We start from the raw sequence: 25279 nt of genomic DNA, 5'->3' as shown, positions 1-25279 counted from the left end.
GATCGATATTAGAACATGCTAATTTTTAATGTTAGCTTTACATATAGCTGGCATTTTGAGTTGCACTGTTTAGTAAGAGTTTTCTATTACCTCAGGAACTGAACCATCTTCAACGTTTAGACTCAACTCTTCAAAATTATGCTACTGTCCATAATTCGCTTCCTACATAATCAGATAAAGCATGTTTTACAGACGACCCACCCCTCTGAAGTCCATACTTTTATTTTTATCGCCCACCTCTTTTTTTGCGCATAAAAATGCTTCACCGCCTTCCACCCCCCCCCCCCATTTTACCGGCCCACGTTCCCCCTCCCCTTTACTATATGACCAGTTCCTCGAGTTTTCACGCCGGAAGATCAATCAAGTGTATTCCACTGGTTATTGATCGATTAAACAAACCTTAAATATGATTAACTCGATTCATCCTGTTTGCTTGTTTATTTCTTTTTCTTGTATTTCATTCTAGAGATTTCGCCCAGAGTTTGGGAGTCTTTATTGATTCATGGATAAGGACCATCACTCGTGTCGAAGCCCGTGGTAGGTACGCAAGCAGTTTTGATTCTCTAAAGCCAGAGGCCTTTCCAACATTACCTGATCGAGCCCCTACAAACAAAACAACCGCAGATATTGTCAATTTCATCTCCTCTAATAAGAGAAATTATACGCAGTTCTCCACGGCGGAGACGTTTCTTTCGTACGAGTTGACCCCGGAGGGAACCAAGTTCATAGCAGATGCTTTTGGCTTTAAGGGTGACTACATGCAAGAGATAAACCCTGACAGTTATAGAACCTACCTGGAACATCAGGAGTATCTCACTAATGATAATGGAGACGACGCGAGGCCCACCAAAGGTATGAGTGAGTTAATCACAGAGCTTCGGAAAAAAGTGGAAAATCTTACTGCAAGAATTTACCTCGAAGAAACAGTAACAGCTGTTGACAAAATTGAAGGCAAGTATGTTCTTCGAACAACGAGACGAACTGCAAGGGCCAACAAGACAATTATTACTGTTGGACCTGCGGCTTTGAAGAAGATAAAAGGTGACGTCATTCTGAACATCACATATCACGAGATCTTTAACTCCATTGTAAGCGTACCTGCATTCTTTGGGGCAGCGGTCTACGATAGAGCTTGGTGGAATGATACCACTGCCGCGCAGAAAAAGAACGTTCTGCAGCCTCTCGACATGTTTATATCCAGTAGTGACTGTTTGGGTATTACAATGCCTTACAAGTAAGTGATCATCTGGTCTAACTAAAATGTTTATCATTAGATGATAAATCTTGCGATTTCAATCATTCACTTAACCTCGGGTGATCGGCCATTAGAAGCCATCAAACAATTTTTGCTGAAGTGCGATTGGTCTCAAAACATCTCTTGACTAAATATCTTCTTTTTGTTTTGGAGGACACAATAGCATCGCTATAAGGTTGTTTACTAAAAATTTTTATTTTCAAAGCTCATTGAATTTAAATAATCATTTGTTTTTGTTGCTTGTTGTTTTAGGGGAGTCGGACCTAACGGAAAAGTGGTGCTACACACAATAGCTAATAACGGAGGATGCAGTGATAAGTGGGGAAAAATTTTACAGATTTCTGAGGATAAACTAAACATAGAGCTGACGCGAGCCCTGAAATACAAGTTTCAACGAGATAACATACCGCAGCCTCTGAAGACTAAATATAAATATTGGCAGGAAGGTTTCTGGTGAGTGCAATTTGCTACCAAAAATAAAAGTCTAAAATGCTCTTTCTTAAATCTCCTTATGGTCTTTATTAGTAGTTGTTCCATGTGGCTCCCAGACATTTTAGTCCTTGAGAAAAAATGAAGTCAATTTAGTATTCTGTTCATTATCTCTTGGACTGCGTTAAAGAAGAAATATTGATTATCAGCATTGAGTATGATTATGTGGAAAGTATACCGTGTACACGAAAAAAAAGTTCCGATAAACCCACGTTGGAGAAACGCCTTGCTTTTCATAGCTGGAGTCTTTGACCGGTATCACGCCGTCGGAATGGCGACGAAGCGATTCTAAGATCAACAAATCAACCATTTTCAGAGAAATAAACTTTCACAAGCAATAGAATTTTAATGGCATGCTAAAGCAGAGCAGTGCTACAATCTATTACTCTATTTAGCTTGACAGCTTTTTTGGGGGGTTGTTGTCTAATTTCAAAACCTAGCAGCCATCATGGTTCAAGTAAAAGTCCGATGAGAGGAACATCTGTCTAATGTTTATCAAACTTTCTTTCTTTGGTAATACAGGTATTTCCAGAAGCCTGGTGCACACTTCAACTTAACGACCATCAGACAATGGGCCAAGCGACCGCTGACCGGACAAGATGTATTCTTGGTTGACAGGGCATTCAATAATTTTGGTGGATGGTTACAGGACACTTTGCGTTCAGTAAATGATGCTTTAGTGGAGGGCTGGAATGTAAAACTGCCATTTGATGTTTATCAGCAGGCTTGAACGACTTTCATATTAAAACCTTTTGAGAGAGAAATGAACACTATCATAAAAATGAACGGTTTGAAACCAGAAGAAATTACCATCAGCAGTATTTTTTTTCAACTGACCAGTAGATTACAATAATTACCATAGCAACGAAATGTATCTAATTGATAAGAGGAACAGAAAACAGAAGAGGAGGGAAGACCTCCTTCCTTGGAGAAGTCTTCCTTCCTAGGAGAAGTCTTCCTTCCTAGGAGAAGTCTTCCTTCCTAGGAGAAGTCTTCCTTCCTAGGAGAAGTCTTCCTTCCTAGGAGAAGTCTTCCTTCCTAGGAGAAGTCTTCCTTCCTAGGAGAAGTCTTCCTTCCTAGGAGAAGTCTTCCTTCCTAGGAGAAGTCTTCCTTCCTAGGAGAAGTCTTCCTTCCTAGGAGAAGTCTTCCTTCCTAGGAGAAGTCTTCCTTCCTAGGAGAAGTCTTCCTTCCTAGGAGAAGTCTTCCTTCCTAGGAGAAGTCTTCCTTCCTAGGAGAAGTCTTCCTTCCTAGGAGACCCAGGCAGCAAGAACCAGCGAGGATGTCAAATACGTAAATGAACGAAAACCCTTAGTTCCGAAAGAAGGGTGCGAATGCCGAGGAAAGATATTTACTCCCCTCTTAAGCTCCTTCCAACAAAATTTTCCGAAAAAAAAAATGAAAACTATTCCACTAATTCAAGGTTGTAGAATAAATCATTAGGAATAAACTCCGTATAATTCAGGTCATAGACAATGAGGAAAACTGAGTAAATCAAGGAATTGTTTCGCAGTATTTGTTGGCATAAAATATTTTCAGATATTGTTCTTCTCATAGGGGTTTAGCATACACCTTTATTGTGTACATAAATGTATCGTGACTAGTTACGCAAAAAGAGCCTTTGTAATTTTGACCACAACTATATAGTAAGCTGTTATGATATATTTTAGAGACAACGACAAACACGGAGTCTCTCTGTAAAAAGTTAATGGTCATCATTTATAAATCAGTTATTGAAAGTTTGCTATATATAATAAACTTTATCAACAAACATTGTTCAGCGTTTTCCTTTTGATAGAGCTATGGATAAAGTCGACCTGTGTAGCAACTTGCTTAAGAATAACCATCGGAAAGAGGATACCTTGCCGAGGGCCTTTCGGTCAAAAGGTGTTCTTTATTGAAGCAGTCGAAAACATTAAACGGACGTTTACACCGCAGAAAAATTGGGTACACAATCGCCAAACACTGGGAAAGTGGCATACGAATCCAGGTTTTTTCACGATTTGTGGCCACAGTAGCTTATGACACCAAAACCTTAAATATACGGGTCGATACCCACCCTAACTAGAAGGGAATGCATCGTTTACAACAGAAAAACTTTGTGTCTGTTCCCGATTGTTTCTGGCGTGTGCTTTTTATCTTAATTTCTCTTTTGTCTCTCTGAGTTGTCTTTCTGAGGTGAGTGCGATATGCTTGTGAGTGTGTGACCTGCGTCATCAGCGCTGGCATATGTGTGTGACCGTGATAGACGTGACAGTTCTTCGAGAAAATTAAATCTTCGGGAAGTAATTACTGTAAAACAATCATGACTTGCTAAAATGTGAACTAAATTGATAGGTATTGTAAATAAAGAAATAATAAAACATATTTGAAATGTTTGTGTTTATAATGAAGTGATGATCTGTCTTTTTCCATGTCATTTATACGAGGCAAACGCAATTAAAAAGGGTCGCCTCAATAGGATCGAATTTCTCGCTAACCTTCAACTTGGGACGCAACGTCAAGTTCTGATTGATTCTTGCTCAAACTGCTTGAGAATGTCTGTTGTGCATCCACAGTCACTTGAACCTTCAACAACACTTGAAATCAGCGAGGATGAACATCGTTTGACGAAAGATCGATCCTTTTCGACAAGCTGCGATTGCTTTCACAAAAGATATGTGAGATGCAATATTCGAGTGTGGCAATTTCTGCTATTGCTGTTGGCAATACTCGTCATCATGGGCGGCATAACAGGTTTAGCTGCAATCTTTGGCCCTGGAAAAGCTACCCTTGAAGAAGAAAAAAGAGGTATATAAATTTTAATATCTCGTTCAAAGATGAGTTATTCAGTTATTGCCACGATGCTTCCCAATTACCGACTAAAACAACGAAAGCAGTTAGTCTAACATTTCCGCATTGTATTCGGTAATGCTACTTCGCGATCCACTGTTTATGGGAGACAAGGGGTTTACGACATGTTTTTTCCCCTCTCGTTTGCCGCACTCGGAGCCTGCCGTCGGCGCATATCTCTTTCTGAGCCTTACTAAAAACAAACCACCTTTACAAAAACTAAAGGTGAAATACGCCGAGGTGTATAGAGGTTACCCGCTGACGTCACGTATCTCGTAGCAACCATGTTGGCCGCCATCTTGAAGGTCAGGTCTTCCAATGTCAACAAGCGATTCTGACCATGTCTGCGCAAAAAACTCACTTTTCAACGCTCGATCCGCTCGATAAAGAGAAATATTTGCAAAAAAAAGCTTGTATTGACAACATTGATCCGTTTGAGATCGCAAATAAGGAATGATCGTCAAATGTTAGCGATTTTCCACCGATAACTTACGTGGACCTCGTGAGCTATCTTGTCCTAAATTCACTAGACGAAAAATTTAGGATGTATATGAAGAAAGTTTAAAGAAAATTTCGTTTCTTTAGATTTAGGCCATGAATTCTAGCCAAAACGTACCTTGTATTGCTTCCCAATAATGCTAGCTGAGTGGCTGCAAATCCTTTAGAAGATAAATTTTAAGTTGAAAGTGCATTGACAACCTACAATCTAAAAATCTTTCATGGTTTTACTCCCTCGAAATGGGTACATTTTCAACTGAACTGGGTTTCCTTGATACAGCGACGTTAACTCATATAGTGATTTCTCTCATTGCTTTACCACATGGTTGGCTTTTGAAACAATGATTTCTTTTGTTCAAAGGTTGAAAAAATTTGATGGAACATCAAAAGAAATTTGATATTAATGTTTGTAGACCAGATACATCACTATAAGTGATGAGCCAGCCCTAAGAAATCACTCAGGTGTAATGCACTGTTGGGTAGACCCTTAATATATCAGGTCTATAAGGAAACATTGGGTTACAAAACAACCCAAAATGACCCACAAAGAGGTTCAAGGAAAAAATCCTTGCTAAAATGAATGGCCAACCCCTTCCCCAAAGAACAAAATGGTAACGTTGGACCCTTACAGTAATTACCTAGAAAAATAGGGCTACACTGCATTCATGTGTGTCACATGAAGAGCAGCCCCTTTGCAACACCTCAAGGAGCACTTCTAGTAGGTTTTTTTTTTGTTCTTGCAGCCTGTGTGTTGCCTCTAAGACAACACTGGGTTACACCACCATTTGCTGGTGCCCAAATTACACAGTCCCTAAAAAATAGAAGTCACAATCTTCAATACTGCTCCCAATAACAATAATAATTAATCCACTCCCAATAATTACATTTTTCAGTAAAGTACACAATCAGTGCATTGATATTTATGGGAAATACATGGAAACACAACCCCAAATAGAAAAAAACAAAACAAAACAAAACAAGTGATATTCTGGTACAAAAACTTCTGCCCCTGAAAATGAAATAAACCAGACACAAGAGTGGCAGGGCTCACTCCCTGCCAAAGCTATATTAATTTTTAATTCCAATATGCATTGACTTGTATACAAGTCCCCGCAACACTGTAATGCAATGTGCTTCCATGGGTATATGCTCCAATTAACTAGTAATTTCAAGGTTTATCTATCTCAATTAACCTTAAAAGTCAAACTTATTCCAGTGAAAAAGTTTGCAAGCAAACTATTCTGGTTTCCCATACTAGAAAATTTAATTTCGGGAAAGCCACAAATGAAACATTACTCACTTCCAAACACCAGAGAAGCACTGACTGGCATGTGCCATTTTGCCAGCTGCCAACCTTTGATGTGCCATCGAGAAAGCTTTCATTGTTTTAATGGGTATGCTCTGATGAACTGGTAATTTCAACGGTTCGACGGCAGGTACAAAAAGCAGGTCACAGGTGACAGGTCACAGGTCACAGATCACAGGTGACAGGTCAGAGGTCACAATTAACAGGTCACAATTAAAGAGTTATACACCGGATAGAGTAAAGGCGTTGCATTTATAGTGTTTCATCGCAAGATATCCAATATCGCAGGAACAACTAAACACAACCACAACAAGACCCTCATCGGCAGGTTATGATTGAATTACAGTCGATGCTTAGTAAATAAGGATGTTAGGATGATGAATAAGGAAATATATGGCTTTACAACCATTTGAAAAGACCAAAAAAAGCGAGAAAAAACCTTAATTTCTTACCTCAAAATCCTCTCCTTCCTCCGCCATGATTCTCACGCGCACGAGGGAATTCCCAGTTCCAGGCTTCTGTCACAGACTCGTTCCAAGCCCCTATAGATCGAAGAAGATGTTATTTCTGTCTGCGCATTAAAAAGAAATCTTCAAGCTGGGAACAGAGGAAACAGTACCAGTACACCCAACAGAATGTTGAACTAGTGACATTTTATTATTCTATTCTTACACGAAAACCGGAACGCATATATATTATGTTCATTTCTGACGACCGGAAATGGAACTCTATAATGCAACGCCTTTACTCTATCCGGTGTATAACTCTTTAAGTGTGACCTGTTAATTGTGACCTGTGACCTGTGACTTGTGACCTGTGACCTGCGACCTGCTTTTTGTACCTTCCGGTAATTTCAATGTTTACATCTATCTCAAGCAACCTTAAAAGTCAAACTTAATCCAGAGAAACAGTTTGCATGCAAACTATTCTGGTTTACAATACTAGAAACTACAATTTCAGGAAAGCCACAAATGAAACATTACTCACTTTGAACAACAGATAAGCACTGATTGGCAAGACTTAACCTTGAGAAAGCCTCCAGTGCTTTCATAAGGACTACTTAGGATTTCAATTTGCGTCTTCTAGACGAAAGATCGAGCGCTTTTTCTCCTTGATAGACGATAACACTTGGGAAACAATAATATCCCTTCTTGTCGCGATTTGAACGGTTGGAACAACCGACAACAGAGCAAAAATTGACTATCTTTACGTCAGCCCTTCGGTTGGTCTTATGTTTTCCGCGAGAGGTTCACCTTCAAGATGGCCGTCAATGCGTTTCTATGGAAGCGTGACATCATGCGGGATACCTCTTTTCTGATTTAATTTTAAATCAAAGAAACTTCTCTGGTTGAGATCTCCAAAGTTGTTCCCGACTTTATGGCGCACAAACACTCTTTAACCCTACGTTACTAAGTCGAACATACATTACGTTTTATTTGTGAAGAAATTGTACAGTTAGAATTTTGCGGTACCTTAGCAACTCTGATTAGTGGAACTTGTTTATTTCAAACTGAGCCTCGACAGGTCATTGAGGATGGGCAACAGGTCAAAAATGATAATGTCTATGTCTGTAAATTGTGTCATATTAATGAGGGTATGGCGAGTGTTGACAGAAGATTTATGCTGTCCTTTTTCTGATAATTTGATTTGACAATAAACGGAAATTCCTGTGTGTACGCGTAACAACAATGTATGAGAAAATGATCGAGGGAAGTAAGCGCGAAAATTAAGTGCAAGTGCGGGCGTGCAAAGAGAAAAGACCTCTTGTGAACATTTCATAAAAATTGCGCCCTTCCACACTTTTAATATAACACTTAAAATATCTAATAACTTGGATATATCAACAAAGTTGAAAAGGTAAATTGGCCACCGTAACGATTACAAAAGCTGACGTTTTGAGCCCTTATTCACTTAAAATATCTACTCTGTCGTGTTTTTTGGTTTTGCTTCGGTTGTTCATTTGTCTTTGTTTGTTTGTGTTTTGTGACCACTGCTCTAACAACCACATCAGAACCAACAACCGCTGCTCTACCAACCACAGATCAACCAAGAACCATAGAAAAAGCACCACCTACTGCCCCATCTACCACAGCAGAACCAAAAACCACAGAAAAAGCAACAACTACTACTGCAGTAAACGCTACCACCACACTTACCACAGCAATACCAACAGCTACTGCTGTAGCATCAATTGCTGGGCCAACAACAGCAGCACCGATCACGCCCCCTCATAAAAAAATCTTAGAGTGTGGAACAGCTATAGTTGGCGCAGGTGAGGACTGGGCACTACTGGTCGGTTGCAATTACGTGGGAGATCTAGGACTCATAAAATCTTTTAACTCTTAAAATCGATTCCTTTGGTTTGTCGCAGTTGTTCGTATGAAAGCTTAGAGAATTGGTGGTGAGAAAGCACACAGTAATAGGCGAGTCTATTCTCGACAGTTACTGCCTGGAATTCTTAAACTGATTTCTTTTCATTTATAGGTATTGGTGTTTTATTAACAGCTTATATCCTTCTTTTCAACAAAAATGAAACGAGCTTGTGTATCTTTGAGGAAGAGGATCATCTTGGAGGAAAAGTTTTGGATTTCAGTTTCCCTGAAGTTCCAGACGTCGCAGTGGGTTCGTTTTAAATTATCGTATCGACCCATCAAAGAGTTGCAGTTCAATATGAAAAACTGGTCATGATTCATCCCCTAAGAGCAATGGGGAGGGGGGGGGGGGCTGGAGGGTTGGGGGAAGGTTGTGAGCGGAGGATTTTGGTTGTGTAGCAATCAAATTTACCTGATGCTTCCATAAAGCTCTGTAGTTTTTTTATGACCACTCAGTCAATTTCTGTATCCTTTATACTTCATTGCTGACAATTGACCCCTTTACGTTCCCCCTCAAAGACATGTGATCCCCAAAAAAATCTCCAACTCCCCTTTTCCTAGGCGATGTTAAATGAGCATTTCCTAACGAAACCATTTTTAACCACCCTGATGGACCCACCTAATGGATAATTTTGTAGATTTTTAACTTACTTTTGATTCGTAGGCCTTGGACAGTGGAACATTTACGGCGCCAACTATGATGAAATGTAAGTGTCCTCAACAATTCTAAAAAACGTTCACATTTTGTTATTTTCCTCCCACATTCTTTTCATCGGAGCGATTTCGTTGAAAATTTTTACAAACGAACCAATGATAAACATATTTTCAGCCAACTTGATCTCATTATTTTATGTCTTACGAAAGTCGTCAAAAAAGTAGTCCTTTGCAGGATATCGATGTTCCTCTATTGCCAATCCTCATCCCTCACCCCTCCTCCAGAAAATTGAACTTGTAAATTACTCGCATCCGATCCGAGTTTGTATACGTATTTATTTGTTTACAGACTTTTCTTGAATTACTACGTTAGAAAATCTATAGCTGATGACTAGCTCCAATTTTTTTCTAATTTTCACTTCATTTTAGTGAGCTCGTCAATACATTGGGAGTCACTCATGACCCTTGGATCAGGAAAACCACTCGTGTTGAAGCTCGTGGTGTGTACAAAGACAGTTTTGATTCCCTAAAGTCACAGGCCTTTCCAACGTTAAGTCATCGAGCCCCGACGAACAACAAAAGCCTCTCAGAAATCGTACAGTTCATTTATGATGATAAGAGAAATTATACCCAGTTCTCTACAGCGGAGACGTTTCTTATGTACGAGCTGTCTCCGGAGGGAGCCAAGTTCATGGCAGATACTTTTGGATTCAAGGGTGACTATATGCAAAAAATAAACCCAAACAGTTATAGAACCTACCTACACCATGAGGAGTTTCTCGTAGATGAGACTCAAAGTCATGACGACACGAGGCCCACCAAAGGTATGAGTGAGATTGTCACAGAACTTCAGAAAAAAGTGGAAAATCTTGGTGGAAAAATCTACCTTAAAGAATCAGTAACATCTGTTGACAAAAGTGAAGGCAAGTATGTCCTTCCAACGACGACCTTAACTGTAAAGGCCAACAAGACAATTATCACTGTCGGACCTACGGCTTTGAAGAAGATAGGGGGTGACGTCATTACGAACATCACAGATCACGAGATTTTTAACTCCATTGTAAGTGTTCCTGCATTCTTTGGAGCAGCGGTCTATAAAACGGCGTGGTGGAATGACACTACCGCCGCTAAGAAGAACAACGCTCTGCAGCCTTTGGACATGTTTATATCCAGCAGTCACTGTTTGGGTATTACCATGCCTTACCAGTAAGTAATCGTCTGGTCTTACGATAATGTTCATCACTAAGTGATAAATCGTGCGATTTTAATCATTCGTTTAACCTTGGGTGATCAGCAATTATAAGCCATCAAACAATTTTTGCTCGCGTGCGACTGGTCTCAATACTTTACTTGACCAAATATGCCCCACTTGAAACTGGGGAATATTCAGTGAAGTACCCCAAGTGATACTTCCTGACTTCCAAACCTTACGTCCACTACTTTAAGGGTCGGGTTTAAAAGGAAGAGAGAGTGTTCAGCTGGTGTTACAGAAGAAGGCACATGTTTGTTTGTTTATAAAGTCGTACCAAAGAGCACTGAAAAATAAACATCCCACGAAGCAAACGATAAGCGTTTCGTAAACATTTTAAAAAATATTTGAAAGAAATTATGATCAGTTTTTGATAAACGCAATAGCCTCCACTTGGTGTGAAAATGTACTGGTTTATGATCCATCAAATCTTCGTTTCTACTCGAATCGAAGCTGTTTGTAAAGATTTTCCCTCCCGGTTAGCTCAATGGATAGAGCACTGGACTGTTGTGCGGGAGGTCGAGGGTTCGAGCCCCGGCCGGACCAACACCTAAGGTCTTAAAATATTTGAGAAGAATATGCTGCCTTTCTATAACGTCAAGAAATGGTTAAACATTCTAGTCTTCTCGGAAAGGGACAAATAAATGGAGGCCCCGTCTCCTGCAGGGTTAGGGGTAGGAGACGTTAATTTTCCACGCACGAGATTACTGTGTGATGGAAGTCCTCCCCTGGGGTGGGATGGGTGGGTTGCTGTCTTACGTTTCATACATGAGCCTCTGGCTCGGGCAATGTGGGTAACCATGCCCCACGTAAAGACAATAAACAATAAACTTAATTTAAACTTAGGGATAAAAAAAGACAATAACCTCCATTTCATGCGAAATTTTACTTTTCTTATGATAAAGTCGAGCCTATGCTAAGCGGCACTGTAGAGTTTACCCTAAATTAAGTGATCAGTTGTAGAAGTCTCGAGTTTTTTTCCTCTTAATCATTGTAATTTCACCTCCACTGATCGATCACCTCTTTCAAGCGGTGACGGTTACCCTTTACTTGTCCTAACGGCCTGTTTTTATTCTCCTTCACCTGTGTTAAACGGTCACCAAAAACAGGAACATTCGAATGAAACTTACAATAATCTTTCAAGTAAATTAAAATCAATGTTTCTCTCCCTGAATGAAAGTAAGTAGTATTTTCGAGCGAGAATCTATACATTCAGTAGTCAGTTATGGCAGAAAGTAGCTTATAGTGGGTGCTATTTACCGTTGTTTATAATACCTCTAATCTGTGGAACCCGGCGTATTAAGGAGTCAACCTGTATTAACTTTATTTGTTTTTGTTAAGGAAGGACACAATAGCATCGATATCAGATTCTTTACTAGAAATTTTATGGTCAAGGTTATTGAATTTAAATAATTATTAATTTTTGTTACTTGTTGTTTTAGGGGAGTCGGACCTAATGGAGAAGTCGTGCTACACACAATAGCCAATAACGGTGGGTGCAGTGATAACTGGGGAAAACTCTTACAGATTTCTGAGGATGAACTAAACAAAGAACTGACGCGAGCCCTGAAATACAAGTTTCAAAGAGACGGCATACCGCTGCCCCTGAAGACTGCATACAAATATTGGCAGGAAGGTTTCTGGTGAGTGTAATTTAAATTGCCACCAAAAGTAAAAGTTGAAAATGCTCTTCCTCAAACCTCCACATGATCTTCATCATTAGTTGTTCCATGCAGCTCCCAAACATTTTAGTCCTTGAGAAACAATAAAGGGAATCTAGTGTTCTGTTCATTATTTAAAGGCTGATGGTTTCTAAAGAAACTGTTTGGGGTTGCGTCGGTGGGGGTAGCGAAATAATTTGAATATATCAACAAAGTTGAAATGGTAAATTGGCCACCGTAACGATTACAGAAGCTGACGTTTCGAGCGTTAGCCCTTCGTCGGAGCGTTAGCCCTTCGCTCCGACGAAGGGCTAACGCTCGAAACGTCAGCTTTTGTAATCGTTACGGTGGCCAATTTACCATTTCAGCTTTGTTCTTATATCTAGGATATAAAAACAAAGTTGAAATGGTAAATTGGCCACCGTTACGATTATAAAAGCTGACGTTTCGAGAGTTAGCCCTTCGACGCTCGAAACGTCAGCTTTTATGATCGTAACGACGGCCAATTTACGATTTCAACTTTGTTGATATATTCAAATTAATCTGTTCATTATTTGTTGGACTGAGTTTAAGAAGAAATATTGATCATCAGCATTGAGTACGATTACGGGGAAAGTATATCGTGTAAACGCAAAACATGTTGTGATAAACCCACCTTGGAAAAACGTCTTGCTTTTCATAGCTGGAGTCTCTGACCCAGTATCACGCCGTCGGAATGGTGGCGAGGCGATTAAGTGATTAACAAATCAATCATTTTCAGAGAAATAAACTTTCGCAACGACAGACTTTGAATGGCTTCCTAGGGCGAGGCGATGCTATAATCTATTACTCTGTTTGGCTTGACAGTTTTTTTATTTCTGGGGTTGTTGTCGAATTTCAAAACCTGGCAGGCATCATGGTTCCATTACAAGCCCGATGAGAGGAACAGCTGTCTAATGTTTATCAAACTTTCTTTCTTTGATAATACAGGTATTTCCAGAAGCCTGGTGCTAACTATAACTTAACGACCGTTCGACAATGGGCCAAGCGACCGCTGATCGGACAAGATGTATTCTTGGTTGACAGGGCATTCAATAATTTTGGTGGATGGTTACAGGACACTTTGCGTTCAGCAAATGATGCTTTAGTGGAGGGCTGGAATTCTAAACTGCCATTTGATGTTTATCTCTAAAGTCATAATCTACGGTGGCCCATAGGGGACATGACACATTTTTTTTTTATCGCGCGATAAATGGAGATTATCGCGCGATAAATGGAAATTATCGCGCGATAAATGAAAAATTATCGCGCGATAAATGGAAATTATCGCGCAATAATTTTTATTATCGCGCGATAATTTTTATTATCGCGCGATAATTTAATTATCGCGCGATAACATTTATTATTATCGCGCGATAATATTATCGTGCGATAATTTATCATTTATCACGTGATGAATGGAAACTTGTCAGGTCACGTAATCGGCTGTCATGCATGTTGTTTCCGTGGACGACAATGACTGCCACAGTTGAGGAGCTATGTTTTGAGGTCGATAGTTCGTTTTATTCATGTAAAAAGATCATTTAGCAGTACGTTGCAATATTACGACACATAGCTCTTTGAATCAGTATAGTAAACCTTGATTTTGCGAAGTCCGAGCCCGTGGAAATTTTGTATTATTTATTTATATTTTGTAATAACTTTTTGATGATTGCGTGACTTACACTGTCACGGTTGTGTTACACTAAAACCTTGAAATAAACTTTCATCAGTTTGCTCATCTTCCAGTCTATACTTTATGCCCTCTAAATTTCTTTGTCATTGCTCAAATATGCTGGAAGTTACGGAGGTGAAGGGGGCGGAATTCGCTTCACTCCGCGGTCTGAAAAGATTAAAAAAAAGCTCGGGCCGAATAAGGTCAAATTACTTCGTGCACACGAGTAGTTACACAATGCTCATAGGCTTTTAAAGTATCCTCTATTTGGCACAAAAATGTAAACACAGTAACTTTGACACATGTCACCAAAACTGTCGGTTCTCTTTTGCCAGAAAGGCCTCGCACACAAAGAGAGGATGGCATTAGGGACACATGAGGCTAGGTTTTCGGGTGTAATTCATTCCCCTTCAGAAAACACATCATACAAGAACTGAACCAACTGTTGTCGATGAGATAAACGAGATCCACGAAAAGGTTACGGGCTTCTAGAGCAGTTGAAGGCACTTGCAACTGTTGCTCTTACATAATTATATCAATCAGTTCTCTGCATTCCTCCAAACAATTTGTGGGGCTTGTTCAGTCGCAACATTCACCATCAATCACATCAATGTCATCTAGGCCAACTTCTGTCCCGTAATCCGTTGCATTTGTCCATGCAGGAACACTATTGGTTATCGCCAAATGCACCAACGGTTAAGAATTGACTACAGTCTTGTTGTCCAGAAGGAGACCGTACGAGTCATAAGTAAAGAATTGGATCCTGCTGGCGTACAGTCTCGATCATAATGTGTTTTTTGTCTGGAGGAATGCAGAGAATTGATTGGTATAATATTTGATAGAATATTTGAGCAATGACAATGAAATTTAGAGGGCATATAGTATAGACTGAAAGATGAGAAAACTTATGAAAGTTTATTTCAAGGTCTTAGTGTAACACAACCGTGACAGTGTAAGTCATGCAATCATCAAAAAATTATCACAAAATATAAATAAATAATACAAAATTTCCACGGGCTCGGACTTCGCAAAATCAAGGTTTACTCTACTGATTCAAAGAGCCATGTGTCGTAGTATTGCAACGTACTGCTAAATGATCTTTTTACATGAATAAAACGAACTATCGACCTCAAAACATAGCTCCTCAACTGTAGCAGTCATTGTCGTCCACGGAAACAACTTGCATGACAGCCGAGTTTCCATTTATCACGTGATAAATGATAATTACTGCGCGATAATAAATATTATCGCGCGATAATAATAAATATTATCGCGCGATAATAATAAATATTATCGCGCGATAATATTTTTGATATTGCAGCATGCTTATCTAGCGCGTTTAATTATATTACCCCTGATAATGCTAACAAAAAGGACCGCCTCCGTTTTCGTCATACAGTTGTTTTGTCATCTTAAAGACTTCAATCGTTGATTTAATGCAGAGAGAGAACAATAGAATTTCATGGGGATCAGTAATTATTAAAAACTAGACATCACAAGCCAATTTAAATAAGTATGTCTTTAACTGCGTCTTGAACTGGTCAACAGAGGCAACACTCCTGAGTTCAAGAGGCAATTGATTCCATTGCTTAGGAGCAACTACAGAAAAAGCTAGCGCTCTATCACCATACGTCTTTGACCAGCATCTAGGCACTGTTAACAGATTCTAGAACGAAGTAAGCGCGGACTATCATGGTAGTGTAAAAAATCAGATAGATAACTTGGTGCCTGGATGAGTTGGTCTCTCATATTTTTTCTTTGTCCCATGCTCGTGACAAGACGAAAAACATCTTTCCCTATATTTCTACCGAGCTCAAAAATTTACCATCCTTATTCTATTTACAAAACATGACGCTATCGACATTGCCGATCCCAGCAGTATGCAGGACGCGTGCCACAAATAAACTTCGTGATAGAACTTGCTCACGATAGAGTCTTTTTGGCTCAGTGGTAGAATATCGGAGAGTCTTTTTGGCTCAGTGGTAGAATATCGGAGAGTCTTTTTGGCTCAGTGGTAGAATATCGGAGCGCGGAATCCGAAGGTCTGAGGTTCAATTCGTCGTGGCGACTCCGACTTAAAATAAAGAACGCTTTCAGCTGGTAGGTAGCGTCGCTGGGTATTTCTTACTCGTACAGCACAACTCGCAAGAATACACAGCAATACTACACAATAAAACGCTACATAAGATATATCAGAAGCTTATGACCAATAAGGGTCACAAGCGTCTGGACATATCTATTGCTTGAGCAATATTTGGAAAGATCGAGTGATCCGGAAGATCATATGAAATTCATGCTCAACCACAGACATCATACTCTCTCAAACCATAATCTTTAACAAAATTAATTTTATTTGACCTGCAGATGAAAATCAAGTAAAGCAACTATTCTCGCAGATGAGCTTCAATTCCTCTGCGGAAAAGACCCTTTGAAATGTCTCTCGCTCCCAACATGTGGCGAAGGCGTCGTGTCAGTTGGTGGTAGGGACCACCAGTATCTGTAACCTGGATTCGAATCCCTCGTAAAACTATGACAGATGTCTCAAACCGTAGTATTAAATGAAATCAATTCAAGTAACGCAACTATTCTCGCAGGTGAGCTTCAATTCCGCTGCGGAAAAGAAGACCCTTCTGAAATATCTCTCGCTGCCAACATGTGGCCATGGCCTTGAGATTCAGTTGGAAATAGGGACCACCAGTATCTGTAGCTTGAATTCGAATCCCGTCGAAGCCTGTTTCTAATCCGTGGTCGCTTAATATGCGGCCCACCTGCGAGGATCACTACTTTACTAGATTGTTAAGGGTTGATAAAATTTCACTGCGAAGAAAAAAAAAAAAAACAGTTGCAAGACATCTTGACATGCTCGGCGCGATCCCCACGAATTTCATGAAAGTTTCAAAGTTTTCCCACGTAGATGTAGGACAGAAATTAAAAAGTTTAACATCATCAGGTAAATACCAACTATTATATATCCCTTCAATGGAGTACAGAAGATTGTCTTTATGGAAAAGTTCACGATTCCCGTAAGTACATTAGAAAGCAAAAAGAACAAAAGCTGATTCCGGTTAACAGCTGATATGAAGCATGCACATGGCATCTTCTGCTTGATCTGTGACGTTTTACCATTCTCATCCGGGACTTTTGCGGGATAACACACGTGACAGCCTCCTGTTACTGCACCTTCAAGCAAGCCCAGGTGGTTTGCAGTGGTTATCAATATATCACAAAGCAAGAACTCTGAGATAAGTTGAACATTATATCCCACCTAACGAAGAACAAAACGTACATGTGCAATTCTATCATTTGGAAGATTGACTGTTTAGAAGTTATGCTAACTGTTCAAAGTTTCTTCAAAATGGCTGTAGAATGTAACAAGGCAAATGACAAACTTTCATAAAACCCATGAAAAGAGGGCAGGGCTCAAAACTAACTCCCAACTTATTGGCCAAGTGGCTAGTGATAACTTAGATGTTACAACAGTTTCAGTTTGTTTACTAGCCAGATTGGCTAGTGGAAATCGAAAACCACTAGGCAAACCTGAATTTTTACTATTTTGTGGCTAGCTGGCTACTGTTCGTGTCGAGTCCTGGAGGGGGGTAATTTTCTAAAGAAACTGTGGTACTGTGTTGGTGAGGAAGTTAACAAGATAATTTAGCGTTATCAGCTGAGTTGATAGGATAAATTGATCGCTGTAAAATTTAAGTTGACATTTTCAATGATAACCCTTTGAATTTGCTCTAAGCAAGGGCTACCGCTAGAAACATCAGCCTTGGAAACTCTTTAAGAAGGCCAATTTAACCGCCTCCTGATTAGCTCACTTGGTTAGAGCGCCAGATTGTGTTGTGCGGGAGGTTGAGGGTTTGTGCCCCGGCCGGACCAATACTCATGGTCTTAAAATAACTGAGGAGAATTTGCTACCTTTCTATAATATCAAGAAATGGATAGATATTATAGTCTTCTCGGATAAGGACGAATAAAACCGTAGGTCCCTTCTCCTGCAGGGTTAGGGGTAGGAGACGTTAATTTCCCACGTACGAGATTACTGTGTGGTGGATGTCCTCCCCGGGGTGGAATGGTGGGTACACACGTCACAGGGCTCCATTCAAACCAGCTATTTGCTGAACTGGGCTACCCTGTCTAAATATTCGTAAATAAATAAACAATTTACATTTAACTTTGATAATAACACCAAATGATCATAAAAACATGGTCTTGCTGGTACATTACTATAGGATGAACTTTCAGTCACAAGCTTGGACTCATATTGAAAATCTATAAAAAATTAATGTAAATACTAAACTAAGCCCAACAATACAAAAAACAAAACAAAAAAAAAACAAAACAAAAAAACAAAAAATAAAATAAAATAAAAAACAGCTAACAAGCTTCCTTGAATTCTAAGCAAACGGGGTGTAAGACAAAACCCAAAGAAGAGAGTGTGTCTGCAACTAAAAAAATGGTGGTGGTAAGAACTCCACAAAGCAACTTTTACCGAAACCTCTGTTACAAAGTGCCACTAAGCTGTGCTCAGTTGCAGCAGAGTATAATCAATTTTACAGTAGGTTGGAATATCCAATAAATATGACTGTAATCTACATGGTTGGGGTAGTGTATTGATAATACTCCTTTCTACAAACATAACTTGTAAATATCAAAATGTTAAAACATGTTAAAACTAATAAGCTTCAAATTTGTGTCATTAAAGCTCTTATTCAAGTTTCTTTACAATGACAAGTTTCAGATTTGGTCCCTATAAGTGAAGTGCTCACCACTAAAAACTGTGGAAGAAATACATGTTTAATTTAGTCTTTTGAGCTTACTGGTATAGATTTCCAGTGAGTTTTATTATTTAATAATCAGATTTAGATTTTCCTCTTCCATTTTGTCATGAAGTATTTATTGTCTGCCAAACTTACCTGCCACAAAACAAAAGATAAATTTGCCATTCTTCTGGATATGGGGCTGACAAACTGCTGTGATACATGAACCAAGGTATAAAATGTAGCATCTATAGCCACTAAGATTAGCAATGCTTTGATCCACTGTCCTAAAGTATTCCTAAAATCAAGAGAAAAGGAACATAAAAAGTCTTAAACAGAAAACAGTAATGACTGATTCCTTTATTCTCCTTCTAATGTGTGATTCAGGGCTGATATTAGATGGTAGTCACTCTCTGAGGTCAAAAGGTCAAAACAAAGTTGCCTAAATTAAAACAACTATCAGAAAACTTTTTTTCCCATAAAAAAGGTTCAAGAATGGTTACAATCTAAGTAAGACATACTTTTGCTAAAACAAAGCCAGCAAACCTGTATGGGAAAGATCCATGTCATTAGATACAGATTATGCTGGGAAAAAGGGAATGCTTGTGAATAGATTACATTTACAGCTGTAACAAGATTTCTGTGGAAAGGGCCTGCATACTTCTGGGAATTCAATGATGATATGATGCTTTTGCACAATTATAAACCTGCTTCACACACTTTGCATGTCCCTAACCCAAGAAACCAAGCACATACAGCATAGGTGAAGGCATTTCTCCTATGTAGATTCAAAACCTAAAACTAACATGTCTTACCGTTTAAAAAAGAGAAACTTTCCAAACTGAACAGCAATAAGGTATAGAGCTAAATATCCCACACAAGAACATAAGCCTTCTCTATTTGCATCCAGTAATCCTAGGCGTGATCCATCACCTTGTGTTCCATATAATACAAACTCTCTCAAACCACAGGTACTAAGGAGGTATTGATACAGCAAAGCTAATATAATTCCTGTTACACCATACCAGCTGTGGCCACGGGTGAACCTGATGAGCACTGTTGACATTACCTAAAAGGTGAGAAAATGAAGATATAAACAAAAATTAAATAAATACAAGAGGGAGTGCGAGTCAGAATGAAGGACTGCCAATTCACTGACCCATGGGTAGATGGAAGGAGTGGATGGATAAACATTTGGATGGATGGACGGATGGATGGACAGATGGATTGAATGAGTGAAAATTAGAGAGACAAAAAAAGAAGAATGACAGAATTAAAGAATGAATGAAAGAATGACCAAAGAAAAAAGAGATATAGAATAAATAAATAAAAAATGAATAAGGCTGTCATATAAATGCAAAACAAATACCAATTTCAACTTGTCTGCCGATCAGTTCTTACATCTCAGCCAGTTTACTTGTTTAGGCCTTTAACTTCCAGAAGTGATTAAGATGTCATTTCTCCCTATAATATCCGTACATTATCCAGTATACAGGTAATGAGAATACTCAAACTCATCTGCTAGAAGTTGTTATCTTGATCTAAAACATTAATTTGTGCAGCTAATTTACAAGAAAATGAGTAGCAACTAGACTGAAGAATTAAAGGGTCAATTGCTTTGAGTTCTGATAAGTTTCTTGCAATATTTAACCTCTGCTGTGATTTATTATAATTGAGAATTTTTCTGGCTATACCACACTCACTTGAAAAGTGTGCTATGAGAAGGACCATTTAGTAAGTAATTTCAAACAAAAAGAACATATTTAACTCACCCTTACGACAAATAAAGTGAAGAAAAAGTTCCAGTGAGCACCATACTCACTTGCATGCTCTTGATAATCTGTTCCTTTGACAGACACCAGCCGCATAAATCCTAGCACTAGTAATGGCAAAGAAGATCTCAAGGATCTAAATACTACCGCAAAAAAGCTGTGCGCCGTTTCTGTTGAGCGAACACTTCTTGCCTCCTGTGATACAATAGCATTAGAAAATATAAATGCTCCAACTCCCATGTCCATTAGTCCACTCCCATATGTTTCCGCTTTGGCAAAGCGCCGAGGAAAGATCACAAAGTCAACAGCAAGTATACAGATGGCTGTGGCAATCACTACATATGCTCTGAAGCTTCCAACAAAAGGCAGCTTTCCACACATGTCTGCAGATAGTATTGCTTGAACTTTCTGTTTTTGAAGTTTACTAGCATCCAATGCTTGCAAAAACAACATTCCCACTGATAGACATAAACAGGTTGTAATTAGCATATCTGTGTGATCAGCTAGAGCAGTCAGAGCCAGGAATGAGGGAACAACCAAGGTACAGTACTCCAATAGAAAAACCAAGCTATGATCATAGAAAACAGAGTCAACAGGAATATGTTCTTCTTTTTGAAAAGTTTATTTTGACTACTTTTTTAAAGACTAGGTCTGATTCAAAAGACACCACAGTGTCCCAAGGGCTTGGAATAGAACTATGCTGGGAAGAAAACATTTGTTCACCCTCTAACTCCCAGAAATGATTAATACATAAATTCTACCTATAGTAATCCACACATTATCCAACAAACAGGTAATGAGAATACTCAGACATATCAGGTTGAGGTAATCTTGATCTAACACCAAATTCTCATAATTGAATTATAAGGAAATGTGTTGCAGCTAGAGAGAAGAAATGAGAATCAGATCTTGGGAGTAAAAAGGTAAACATTCTTTACTAGTCACCTGTGCTCAACACTAAGAATCTTTTCCAAGTTATGCAATATTGCCAAATTCATTTTGCTTCACTTAATTTTCTACATAAACTACCATCCATCCTAGTTTCAAACATGAGCAAAGTTTCATAAGTATGACAAAAATTCAAATGAGACCTTAAAAACTACTGTGAACTTGATGTTAAAATATTTTAAAATCCAGATTTTAAAATTATTTAAACATTAATTTTACAGAAGTTTAGGGTCTCATTTGAGCTTAAGTCAGTTTAACCATATTTCATAAGTATCATTCTCTTCAACTCATAAACCCGAAATTGTGATGTTCATTACTGGCCAAAACGTTTATTTCTTAATAAGAATTTGCATCAGTTCAGGGTCCCATGTTTTCATGAGTATGCAAGGGAGTGTCATGAAAACTTCCCAGGTTTATATTAAAAATTCTCATCGATTTGTTATGCACTGAGGCAGACAATTCCTTGTTAATGTTTGAAATGAAAATCGCAAAGCACTATTCAGCACTCGATGATTCGTCTGTGCGCTCTCCACGTCTCTCACTTTACTAGCGTAGCTAGCAGAAAACTTCAGATGGTAAGTTCTTTTCCTAAAAAATTGAGATTTCTTGGGCTGACTAGCAGAAAACTTCAAATGAAGCTTAAGGTGGCTGAACACAGTTTTCGCACGTGCTTTTGCTGATGTAATTAAGTACTCACACAAGGATTGTAAAAAACAAACATGCCGTCAACAGAGCAGTCATTTCATTTACTCAACATGTACCCGCACTATCTGTGCTATTTTCCTCTGTAGTTGGTGCAGTGTATAGAGGGCTTTAATCTTTTATTACAAAGATAAGTTAGATAAGTTAATGGTACAAAGAACCCAGTAATTCTCAGCTTTTTCGTCATTACCGAAACTGAGAAACCAGTTAAATGTAGCGCATGCGTAGTAAGTAAAAAAATTGCGATTGAATGGAAAATTGCTTCCTCGGAAATATGCCAATTTCTTGAGAACCACTCATTAGAATTTCACGAAATTTGGCACAGAAATACTTTAGGAAATAAGTAACTGGAGTATTGAAAAACATAGATTTTAAACAAAGGAAATTCTAGAAAATCGAGTGAACCTTCAACAAGGGATAATCAAAGATCTCTCTGTTAAATTGTTAGCAAAATGGTGTTAACTTGTGAGTATCATTACAAGCTCGCTACATGCAAATTATTAAGAAAATCTAATGACTAGATTTTCTACAAAGAAACAAAACCGATTTTAATTGCCAATGTATATCTACTCATGTCGCCATAGCAACGGCACATACGTCAGATTAACTATCGAAAAACATAAGTTTGTGTTGTTAACTTGCTTGCTGCCAATTTTGGCGACCGAGAGATCAAGGGTTTTAGAGAAAACGGTGAAAGAAACAATGGTATCAAAAACTGTATTAGCCACCTTAATAAGTCAAGGCGGAAATTCTGTACAATCGCAAGGTTAATTAAAGAGCACTTTCTTCTTTCATTAAAATAGCCTTTTCAGAATGGGAAAAGTTACCACTATTTCAGTAAAAAAAGTTCTTCACCACGAGTTTTTACGAGCAATCTACAACAACTGTATGAGGTCTTGATTTTCGAGTGTTTGCACTGTCTAAGAAAAGCGTCTTATACTCACCAACAGAATAGTGAACTAGAAAAGTTTTGTTGCTTTGCAAACAATATATTAAATAAGATTGACCGAAGAAAAATTCCACTTGGCGCAGCACTAGCAACCATTCCGATCTCAAACACCGATGTTCCATTCAATCCACTCACAAACCGTTCATGAAGCTGTTTATAGCTGACGTTCAACAGAACGCCCGAATAGTCCGCCATGATTGTTCAGCCAGTGACTGTACCGTTCCACATATGTCCTCTTGTTGTGGATATGTCCTCTGACGTAATGAGATTCAATGGCCAATCACTATCCTGTGATCTATAGAGCAACACGTGGCTTGGGATTGGCGTCCCATCGGGGCCAAAATTCAACATTGCGATTTGACATTGTACTTTTAGTATTCTTCCTTATTTCACGATTGGACAAGTTTTTATTCCTTATGAAACTTTATCCGATTCAACAGTCTTTTTTACAATTAAACTTCCAAGTTTCGAGTATTAAACATTTTACTTCTCATAATTCCACTTTGTAGTTGTGGCAATGCAATATTGTTGTACTTATGGTATTGATATATTCAACATGCAGCACTACGCGCTATTCAACATTCAAGTTTCCATCATGCAACCGCAACCCAGCTATTAACGAAGGAGCGCAGGCTCACTAACGTCAAGTAACTCATGTAAGCCTCATAACTTCGTACGAGGTTATCTTGTGAGATGAAAAATGGACGATATCTCGTATTTGTTGGACTGTGTTCATAATATCCTAGCTTAATATTCTAGCTTAAAACAATAGTATGTACCTGAAACACTTAGTCCATATAATATCATTCTTCTCTTAACTGTTCTCCAAATTACTCCAAGCATAGTAGCAATCTCTTGCAATTTAAAACCTTTTTACAGTTCCCGGCGCCATATTGGATGTGTATACCGCGCAAACATGATAGCGAGATTAGTGTTGAGTCGCGTTGCGAGTTCCAGTGAGAGTTTAGTGAAATGTGGTGGTGCTCTGTCCTTTTCATCGAGATATTTCGACAATGAACGATACTTTCCCAACGCAGGATATTCCCCCTTCCTCTTCGAAAAGAAGAGGAAGACACTGCCGCTTTTTGGTTGTGCTAATAGCTATTATGACACAACAGGCAATCCGACAGGTCTGCATTTCTTCTCGTTTCCGAATGACGTCCAGCAGCGAATCAGATGGTGCAATCTCCTGAAGCGCCAGCATGGAAAAGACGGATTCTTCATCACAAAATCAACTATTTTGTGCTCAGAACATTTCAAAACGGAAGACATGCGAAAAAACGTGGGCAGGTCGCGGGAAATTGGTGAAAGGTTTATAATGTTTGTACGGTTGTTTTGTTGCTTGGATACCGAAAGAAAATGCTGCTTTGATTTTCGGTATTGTAGTGTTTATGCTGGGATTTTTTTCTCCTTATTAAAAAGGTGACATTTATATTTCTTTGTGCACTGTGGTCTTATACGATATCTGTGAACTGAATGTAAAATTATAAAATTATAATGTAAAATTAAAATGTAAAATTAAAAATTTATAAAATGATGAGTTTTGTTATTATACATGTGGGCAGAACCATCTCGATTTAACAAGTCAGTACCGAAAAAACCACAGAAAATGCCTGCTTAAAGGGTCCCAGTAGCAACTGTGACAACTCAAGAAGAGTCATTTGAAGTTGAACAGGAATTCTTTCACCAAGAAGTTGAAGCAGCTGTGTCAACTTTCAATGCTGCTTCATCTTCACCAGCCTTGCAACAATCAGATGTCCTTAAGCTGCAATGGGAAATGGAGCTACTGCAAGTACAATTAGCTGACTTGAAAGAAAAACTAAGTGAAGTTGAAAATGAGAGGGATGGATTCCCAAACTATGGAGCACTCATAAGCTTCTACAATTTTATTGAACCAATGCTGGCAAAGATACAGTACCTGAAAGAAGGGAAACTGTTGAAAGAGAGTCAGCCATACCAAATAGATGATAACAGAAATAAGCCGGGGCCTTCAAGAAACTGTCATTCTTGGATGAATTTTTGCTCATAGTTATGAGACTAAAGGCTGGGTTATTTGTACAAGATCTTGCTGATAGATTTGGGATCAGCACAAGCCTGGTGTCCAGAATCTGCATTACATGGATTAAGCTCCTCTATGTGGAA

At 38.8% G+C, this 25279-nt stretch overlaps 2 protein-coding genes and 1 pseudogene across 5 annotated transcripts in view; 2 read left to right on the top strand and 1 right to left on the bottom strand.

The window, feature by feature from the left end:
* LOC148720411 (uncharacterized) overlaps positions 1–2668 on the top strand; it is a 55234-nt pseudogene extending 52566 nt beyond the window's left edge. The window contains exons 17-19 of the transcript XR_015992942.1: positions 467–1234; positions 1508–1708; positions 2267–2668. The product of XR_015992942.1 is annotated as an uncharacterized LOC148720411 (transcript). The remainder of the gene's footprint in view (positions 1–466; positions 1235–1507; positions 1709–2266) is intronic.
* Positions 2669–3963: 1295 nt separating this feature from the next.
* On the top strand, positions 3964–14072 carry LOC148720410 (L-amino-acid oxidase-like). The gene is made up of 7 exons (XM_088738369.1): positions 3964–4531; positions 8389–8649; positions 8862–8999; positions 9414–9456; positions 9833–10609; positions 12095–12295; positions 13283–14072. The coding sequence occupies exons 1-7, from the start codon at positions 4138–4140 to the stop codon at positions 13482–13484; spliced, it is 2016 nt and encodes a 671-aa protein (XP_088594495.1). The 5' UTR covers positions 3964–4137; the 3' UTR covers positions 13485–14072.
* A 2264-nt stretch (positions 14073–16336) lies between these two features.
* Positions 16337–24694, bottom strand: LOC111340549 (glucosaminyl-phosphatidylinositol-acyltransferase PIGW). 3 transcript variants are annotated; one of them, XM_022947410.2, is made up of 5 exons: positions 23133–24692; positions 20539–21106; positions 19582–19835; positions 18923–19064; positions 16337–17271 (listed from the first exon to the last, which is right to left on the bottom strand). In XM_022947410.2, the coding sequence occupies exons 1-5, from the start codon at positions 23330–23332 to the stop codon at positions 16891–16893; spliced, it is 1545 nt and encodes a 514-aa protein (XP_022803145.2). In that variant the 5' UTR covers positions 23333–24692; the 3' UTR covers positions 16337–16890. The 3 variants fall into 3 exon arrangements, with proteins under 3 accessions (XP_022803145.2, XP_088594497.1, XP_088594498.1); XM_088738371.1 differs by having other exon boundaries at positions 23917–24691; XM_088738372.1 differs by having other exon boundaries at positions 17135–18454; positions 23133–24694.
* Between the last annotated feature and the right edge of the window lie 585 nt (positions 24695–25279).

This window comes from Stylophora pistillata, chromosome 11 (genome assembly GCF_964205215.1).
Source record: "Stylophora pistillata chromosome 11, jaStyPist1.2, whole genome shotgun sequence".
Lineage (NCBI taxonomy): Eukaryota > Metazoa > Cnidaria > Anthozoa > Scleractinia > Pocilloporidae > Stylophora > Stylophora pistillata.
This window is presented reverse-complemented; position numbering and strand designations above follow the sequence as displayed.